The sequence below is a fragment of the Gekko japonicus genome, unplaced genomic scaffold (genome assembly GCF_001447785.1).
Source record: "Gekko japonicus isolate JY-2015 unplaced genomic scaffold, Gekko_japonicus_V1.1 scaffold89, whole genome shotgun sequence".
Lineage (NCBI taxonomy): Eukaryota > Metazoa > Chordata > Lepidosauria > Squamata > Gekkonidae > Gekko > Gekko japonicus.
The window spans coordinates 1,829,479-1,838,121 of NW_015170889.1; the positions used below are offsets into that span (position 1 = coordinate 1,829,479).

The window sequence follows — 8,643 nt, forward strand, 5'->3', positions numbered from 1 at the left end:
AAAGTAATTAACTCCTTGTAGCTCTTTCTCTTCTGACAAATTTCAAATGGAATGTCTTTTAAAGTCTTGATAATTGTATTCCCAAATTTCAGTGGAGTTACTGAAGTCACCTTTAATACAGCATCTCTGGTCTGTCTTCTTGCAGGGGGGGTGGAATTCAGTATTTTTTTCGGATTAGGGTATATTGAACCAGAAACCCGGAAAACCCGAATACCTATACTGGTATAGTATAGATTTCCAAAAATGTTCGGAATTCCCGAAAAATTCTGATCCATTATATCTTATGGGGCCATTGTAGTCAATGGCAAAAATCTTCTGAAAAATTTGCAGGGGGCTGGAGAGGGCTGAGGTAGAGGCTCCAAATTTGGACTGTAGCTGATACAGCCTCTCCCCAAAAGACCCCCAAAGTTTTGAAAAGATTGGAACAGGGGGTCCAATTTCAATGGCATCCAAATAGGGTGCCCCCAATTCTCCATTGTTCCCTATAGGAAAAAGGCAGACAGCAGACAGTGTCTCCCCAAGAATCTGTCTAAGAATGTAAGTGAGGTGTGGTGGTGGTGTGAGGGGGCATGTTTGACAGGCCAACAGCAGAACCTGTGCAGTGTGCCCCCCAGAACCAGTGCCACTGTGCTAGTCAGTGTCCAAACCCAACTGGACTCAGTTCAAACCAGAGAATCTCTGCAGCATAAACTGAGAGAGCATGTTTGCCAGCCAGGCCAGCAGCAGCAGAACCAGTGCAATGTGGACCTCAGAATCTGTGCCACTGTGCCAGTCATTGCCTAACCCAACAGAACTCAGGTCGAACCAGAGAATTTCTGCAGCATAAACTGAGGGGGCACATTTCCCAGCCAGGCCAGCAGCAGAGCCTGTGGACCCCAGAACCTGTGCCTCTGTGCCAGTCAGTGCCCAAAGTACGCAGCTGCACTAGGGCATGAGCAAAAATGCCCCCCCTCCATTTTTTTCCAATTTAGTGGCACAAGACTAAAAAAGCTCTTCAGGGCTTCTGCCAGAGGATTCCTCCAACATACAAATTGCAGCCCTCTGCAAAGCATCGTGGAGTTGCAGCTGACTTTGCACAGGCATATGCACACACACACGTTGCCAACAATCACAGCTTGCAATGCCAGTGTCAATGGGTTCTACCATGCATTTTGTACACTCAACATGTCCCCCCATATTATGAGACCATGTGACTCTCCCATTTTTCACAGTGGTTGATAACAGGCCCATAGCTAACACGGGGGCCAAAGGGCCTGGCCCCCTAACATTTCTTCCAGGGCCCCAACCTGAGCCTTGGCTTCTCCTCCCCCTAAGCTCTACAATACCTACATGCCTGTAGGTGAAATGGGCTACATAGGATTGGAGGTCTGATCTTGCAAGACCATCTCCTGGTCAAACTTAAGAGTGAGTTTTTCTTCAAAGTTCTGCAACCAGGGAGAGGCGAGTGACTCTCCCCATGTTTGCAGAAGGAAGAGCTGATCCTACATGCTGGGGGAGGGGGGTATTGTGTGACTGACAAGCAGCCTCACCAATGCCTGGAGTGGAGGGAGAAGGAAGAAGAAGCACAGGCAAGGGAGCTCCCCCCCCAGCCTGAGCCACTCATGGGAAGGGCTTGGGGAAGGGAGGTGGGATCATCTGGAGGAGGGCTGGGCGGGCTGTTCCAGAAATGCTGCTCAGGGCACCTTCCTAAGCAGCCACCTGGAGCAGGCACTGGCAGGGGAACCTGAGACAGCAACATTGCAAAAGTGTGGGTGAGGCTGGGCAATCCTCCATGCATCTCACAGGGAAGTCATTGCACGGGACAAGGCACAGGATTCCAGCTGTGCACTCTGCAGCTCTGAAGTACACTGGCTTGCAGTTAGTCAATCGGCCCCATCTGAACCAGCACAGTTCGGTGTCAGGAACTTTAGGCAGGTAATCCACACACCCAGGCTTCTTCAGAAGATAGGTGTTTATTATGGTAACGCAGAACTAAAGTACATGTATACAGCCTGTGTTAAGAATGACTTGTAATAAGATGGCCACTAACTTATAGAATATTCAAACAGCCCCCCCCCACCTGCGAAGCTAATAAAGTTTTCTCACGCGTGCGGGCCCTGCCAGCAAGCAAGCAAGTTTGCGCCTAAAGCAGTTACAGTTCCCAGGCTTGGGGAATTACAGAAAAGAATCTTCAAGGCCAATGTGCAGATAGTGGAGCGCTAGGCAGAGAAGCGCTGAGAACGGGAGGGAGATAATATCCCCCCTCACATTCCAACACCATGACAGGGCCACCTGACATTTGGGGGGGGGAGAGAATATGCATAGCTCCATACAGACATATAATGGCTGGCCATCTGAGCAAAAACCTGGTCCGCCCAGCAAAACGTTCCTAGCTATGAGGCTGGCTGATAACACAGTGGAGAATCCCCTAGTGCTCCACAATATGTAAAATGGGGCTTTGCAGCTGCTTGTCAGTCTCAAAAAAGGTCTGGTCAGTTTCAACAGCAGTTCTTCCCCCTTTGCCTGCTTTTATGTTCCCTTTCATTCAACAAGCTAATGCTAAAATGGTACACACTTGCTGGACGCTACTGTGCAGCTACAATAGGGCAATTGCATAATTATTATTTTTTTAAAAAACAACTTTGGATGCCACCCTCCACACATCACAGTGACATTCCACCCCAATTTAGAAAAGTGTAGTTTCTAATGTAGCTGCAGAATAAATACACTGGGGGGGGGGGGGAATGGTACATAAGGCAGTCAGAGAATCTGAACTCAATATTAAAGTCTTACTGGTCTGAAAATCTGCAGTAAGATGTGCATTCATAATGGGTCCTTGTCTCCCTACCCACCTCCAACTTGGCCAGCAAAAGAACTCAGGAAAATCTTTCTTTTTAAAATTCTTTGCAGAAACGGGGGAGGGGGGGAGAACTGCTGCTTAATTTCTAAACTGAAAAGTGCTGTGATTTACCTCAAAGGCAATGTACAGTGGATAGAGTCTCAGACTAGGATCTGGGTTTGAATCCCCACTCCACCATGGAAGTTTACTGGTTGACGTTGGGACAGTCAAACACTCTTGACCTATCCTACATCACAGGGTTGTTGTGGACTGGACACAACTTTGGGTCCCCAATGGGGAGGAAAAAGGAGCATATAAATGAAGTGAAATAAAATAAGTAAAATAAATCCTAACACCCTAGAAACCCAAATCCCTAATCCCAGATGTGTGTTATTGCTAATTCAAGAATTCTGCACATACTCAATGCAATTTTATTTATTTACTTTCTTCATTTGATAACGACTTTCTCCCCAATGGGGACCCAAGGCAGCTTCTACCATTGTCCTCTTCCCCATTTTATCCCATGTGAGGTAGGTTAGGCTGAGAGACTGTGACTGACCCAAGGTCACCCAGCAAGCTTCCACGGCATAAGTGGGGATTCAAACCTGGGCCACCCAGATTCTAATCCAATATAAGAACAGAAGAACAGAATAGAAGCCAATGTTGGATCAGGCCAATGGCCCATCCAGTCCAACACTCTGTGTCACAAAGTGGCCAAAAATACCAGGTGCCATCAGGAGGTCCAGCAGTGGGGCCAGGAAACTAGAAGCCCTCCCACTGTTGCCCCCTCCCCCAAGCACCAAGAATACATAGCATCACTTGCCCCAGACCGATAATTCAACAGCCATGGGTGAAGAAATTCAAAGCCGCTCTCTCTGACTGGGACAAAGAGGAGATTGAGAAAGACAGAATTTTGATCCAGAAAGATGATAGTTGCTGGTATAGGCAAAACAAACTATTTGTTCCAGAAACTCTCAGATGTGATGTATTAACCATGGGGCATGATAACAAACTCTCAGGACATTACGGGTATTTAAAGACTCTGAACCTCATACAAAGACAATTCTGGTGGCTCTGCATGAGGGGGGACATTTCTAAGTATGTGTCTTCATGCCAAATCTGTCTCATGAGCAAGCAGTGGGTTGGGAAGGTACCGGGGTTACTGCAGCCCTTAGATATCCCAGATCAACCCTGTTCAGAGATATCAATGGATTTTATTACAGACCTGCCTCCAAGTCATGGGAAAAGTGATTTGGGTGGCCGAAGACTTATTTTCGAAGCAGGCTCATTTTGTTCCCTGCAAACAGGTGCCCACAGCAAAGCAGTTGGCTAAAATGTTCATGCCGCATGTCATTAGACTCCATGCTCTGCCCCACAAAATAATTTCAGATCGGGGAGCTCAGTTCGTTGCCAAATTTTGGAAAGAACTGTTAAAATTTCTGGGAATCGAGCAAGGTCTCAGCAGTGGCTATCACCCAGAGACTGATGGGCGAACAGAACGAACCAACCAAATTTTGGAGCAGTTTTTAAGGTGTTTCATTAATCACCAACAGGATGATTGTGTGGACTCCCTAACCTTGGCCTGCTCCAACTCAGGCACAGGACCTCCGTCTTTGTTGGATTCAATTTCAGTCGACTCAGTCTAAGCCAACCAGCCACAGCTTTCAACGCCAAGTCCAGATCTCCCGGACTAGAGTCTGACTAGCTGTCCAACAACAGATAGAGTTGGGTGTCATCTGCATATTGGTGACAACCCAGTCTGTGACTCTGGGCAATCTGGGCAAGGAGGCGCATATAGATGTTGAATAACATTGGGGAAAGCACCATTCCTTGGGGCACTCCACAAATCAGCGGGTGCCTTTTGGATAGTTGTTCTCCAACAGCCACCCTTTGTCCCCGACCCTGAAGGAATGAGGAGAGCCACTGCAAGGCAAACCCCTGGATCCCGGTGTCGGCGAGGTGGTGGATCAGTAGTTGATGGTCGACTGTTTCAAACTCCACCAAGAGGTCTAACAGCAACAACACTGCCATACCGCCCCAATCCAGATGCGTCCGGAGATCTTCTGTGAGGGCCACCAGGACCGTCTCTGTCCCACGGCCTGGTCAGAAACCGGTCTGGAAGGGATCTAATATGGAGGTGTCATCCAAAAAAACAACAACCCTGCAGCTGTATTGCCACCGCCCCTCTCAATTGGTTTGCCCAGATAGGGCAGATTGGATACCAGCCGGTGATTAGCCAATTCGACCAGATCCGATGACTTTTTTAGGAGAGGGCGGACCACTGCCTCCAGGGCCCCTAGGCAGAGGAGACCCCTAGGCAGGGTATAAATGAGGTTAAACAAAGCAGCAGCTCTAGGGGGCCAACGAACAGGGCATAGAGGCCAAGTCCTTCCCCTGATGTTGCCTCCTAGCATCTGAGGGTATCTGAGGTTTGTGGTGGTGGAAAGGGCCGTCCAGTCACAGATGACTTATGGCGACCACGTGGGTTTTTCAAGGCAAGAGACGTTCAGAGGTGGTTTGCCCTTGCCTGCCTCCACATCACAACCCTGGTATTCCTTGGTGGTTTCCCATCCGAATACTAGCCAGGGCCAACCCTGCTTAGCTTCTGAGCTCTGACAAGATTGGGCTAGCCCGGGCTCTCCATGTCAGATCTGGGGTTTACTGCCCCTGAATATGGAGGTTCCCTATCCTCCCTCTTCCATCTCTCGTGCAGCAAGTCAATCCAGTTGCAAACAGTTGCTCTAGCAGAACGAGAGCACAATGTCTAACTCTGTATGAATGCACCCAAAGTTAATGTCCTACTTTCCAGTGTTTCACAAATGAGAATATGGCCATGTGTACAACCTAGCAGTTCGAAAGCAAGAAATTGCAAGTAGATAAATAGGTACCACTTCGGTGGGAAGGTAACAGCGTTCCGTGCGCCTTGGTGTTTAGTCATGCCGGCCACATGACCACGGAAACGTCTTCGGACAGCGCTGGCTCTTCGGCTTTGAAACGGAGATGAGCACCGCAACCCTAGAGTCGGATTTGACTGGCTTTCGAGCAAGGGAACCTTAACCCCTTTTTTTACAGCATTTACACCCTGGGTATACTCAGAAAGCACATGATCCAGCACTACTGGTGAACCTATGGTCTGGGCACTGCCTGTCTGGCAGACATCCTAGGAAACCTATGTACACCACCTGGGATCCTGTGTTGGAAGAACAAATGCAATGATTATATACTCCTATTCTCATACCAAGGACCGTTGTGTACATACCATTATTACACATTGCCGAAGATTCCGTCCTGCTGGGCTACTGGCCAGTAGCTTGCACTGCTCAACTTTGAAGGCCAAGAGGATGCCAGTTTTGAGGCTCAAAGCACACCAGAAAGACAGGATTAGCATATGGTAGCCCTGACAGCAATGGTATCCCCAGTAGTAATGTATGGGTGCGAGAGTTGGACTATAAGGAAGGCCGAGCGTTAAATAATAGATACTTTTGAATTATGGTGCTGGAGAAGACTCTTGAGAGTCCCCCTTGAGAGTCAGTCAATCCTAAAAGAAATCAACTCTAACTTTTCTTTGGAAGGCCAGATACTGAACCTGAAGCTTTTTGGGAAAGCTACCGTTGGGTTTAAGATCTACCCATTTTTTGTTTAAGTTTGTACTGTAAACCTGATATTGTATTTTACTGTTTTATACTATGTGTTTTTACTGTTATAATCTTGGCACATTGTGCCCTTGTTAGCCGCCCTGAGCCTCCGGGGTAGGGCGGGATATAAATCCAAGGATAAATAAATAAATAAATACTTTGGCCACCAAATGAGAAGGGAGCACTCACTGGGGAAGACCCTGATGCTGGGAAAGATTGAAGGTCAAAGAAGACGGGGACGGCAAATGATGAGATGGTGAGACGGTGCTATCGATGCAACGAACATGAAACTGAGCAAACGCCGGAAGACAGGAGGGCCTGGCGTGATGTGGCCCATGGGGTCACGAAGAGTCGGACTTGACTGTGCGACTGAACAACAACAACAAACAAAAGCCCTGACCTGGATGGCCCAGGCTAGTCCAGTCTCATCAGATCTCAGAAGCTAAGCAGGGTCAGCCCTGGTTACTACTTGGATGGGAAACCACCAAGAAGCTCCAAGTCACTATGCAGAGGCAGGCAATGGCAAGCCACCTCTGAACGCCTTGTGCTTAGAGAGCCCTTTGGGCTTGCCATAAGTCAGCCGCGACTAGACCAGCCACACTTCCAAGGTGGAGGTATGGAAGGCTGTGTAATGAACAATGCCTTAGTGCTCATGTGCACACTTATCCACCAGGTACAAGATGCATCTATCCCCGCACTCAAAGATCCAGCTTCTAAGGATGCTGGAGAGGGAGCTGAACTCTCAAGGACAGCAACCTTTTCAACTCACCCTAGCAAAGATTTTAACAAGGTGCACATAGAGACACAGAGAACAGGAAATAGGGATTGGCCTTGGGAAATAGGGTCAGGAGCAGGGCTATTTTTGGGCAGGAACGCACAGGAACGGAGTTCCGGCTGGCTCCAGAGCTGGCCACACCCACTACAGCCAAAACCTCTGCGTGGGTGGCTACAGAGGGGAGGCCTGGAGAGCGACCCCGACAATTTCCAGGTGGGTGGGCGGGGCCCCTGAAAGGATGGGGAGGCAAGGGCCAGCTTGTCCGGCAAGCCAAGGGAAGGCAAGGGGGTGTGGCCTAATATGCTAATGAGCGGTACTGTCGTGGGGTGTGGCCTAATATGCTAATGAGTTTCTGCTGTTGGGTGTGGCCTATTATGCTAATGAGTTCCTGCTGGGCTTTTCCTAGCAAAAAAGCCCTGGTCAGGAGTATATGCTACTTTTGAGTCAAAAACACACATAAGTTTTGTGGAGTATCTGCCAATGCTGAGTAATGGCTTCAAGCCACGCCTAAGAAGAAGCATGTACCTTGCACTAATTCCTCCCAAGCTGCAGTAAAGGCCAGATCCCCAAAACATTTTGGAAAATACTTGTGTGCAGGAGTTGTTAAAAAAAAAAAAAAAAACCTCACTTAGATGTCACATCTGAATATCATCCAACAGATCCCAGATGTGCTTTTTATTTTTGTTTGTTCTTTATTGTTGAGGGACGACCGCTGCACCCCCCAATTTGGTTTTTTGCCCAAACTCCTAGCGAGGCCCCGCCTCTGGACTACATCTCCCAGCATCCTTTGCCCCGCGCGCATGTCCAGTGCGGCTCCGTTTGAGTGGCAAGTTGTTTGTTACACTGAAACACCAGCAGCTCTTTCTGCACTCTGGAGCTCTCAACTCTCCTTCTAGCTTCTGCTCTCCCCCCCCCCCTCTCTTTTTTTAAATTGCTTTGGGTCTTTCTCCTCTCTCTCTCTCTCTCTCTTCCCCCCTCCCTCTCCACTTCTCCCATAATTTGCAACGTTTCCCTTCCCCTGTCCCTTCTGTCGTTGGTGTTCCTTTATATATAAATACCCATCTTTCCACCCCCTTTCCAAGTCATTCTTTTTTCCCCCCACTCTGCCTGCTCGTACTGGAGACGTTAAAGGAACAGAGTGGAAAAATACCCGCCCCCCGTGGGGGGGGGGGGGGGGGGCAAGAAGAGAACAAACAAACACAAGAGATCAAAGAATCCACCAACAAACAAACAAACAAACACCCCAATAGATGAACCACAAATGACCAAAAGGAAAAAATGGAACTGCACATTCTAGAGCACCGGCTGAAAGTAGCCAGTGTAGCTAAGGAGAGGATACCGTTGTTTACCTACGGCCTGATCAAACTGGCTTTTCTCTCCTCCAAAACAAGGTAAGCGCAACCTTTCGGGGGGGG

At 48.5% G+C, this 8,643-nt stretch overlaps 1 protein-coding gene across 1 annotated transcript in view; it reads left to right on the plus strand.

The window, feature by feature from the left end:
- Window positions 1–8,406: 8,406 nt before the first annotated feature.
- GATSL2 (GATS protein-like 2) overlaps window positions 8,407–8,643 on the plus strand; it is a 107,591-nt gene continuing 107,354 nt past the window's right edge. The window contains exon 1 of the mRNA XM_015418384.1: window positions 8,407–8,619. Within this exon, the coding sequence (XP_015273870.1) occupies window positions 8,507–8,619 (113 nt within the window). The 5' untranslated portion in view covers window positions 8,407–8,506. The remainder of the gene's footprint in view (window positions 8,620–8,643) is intronic.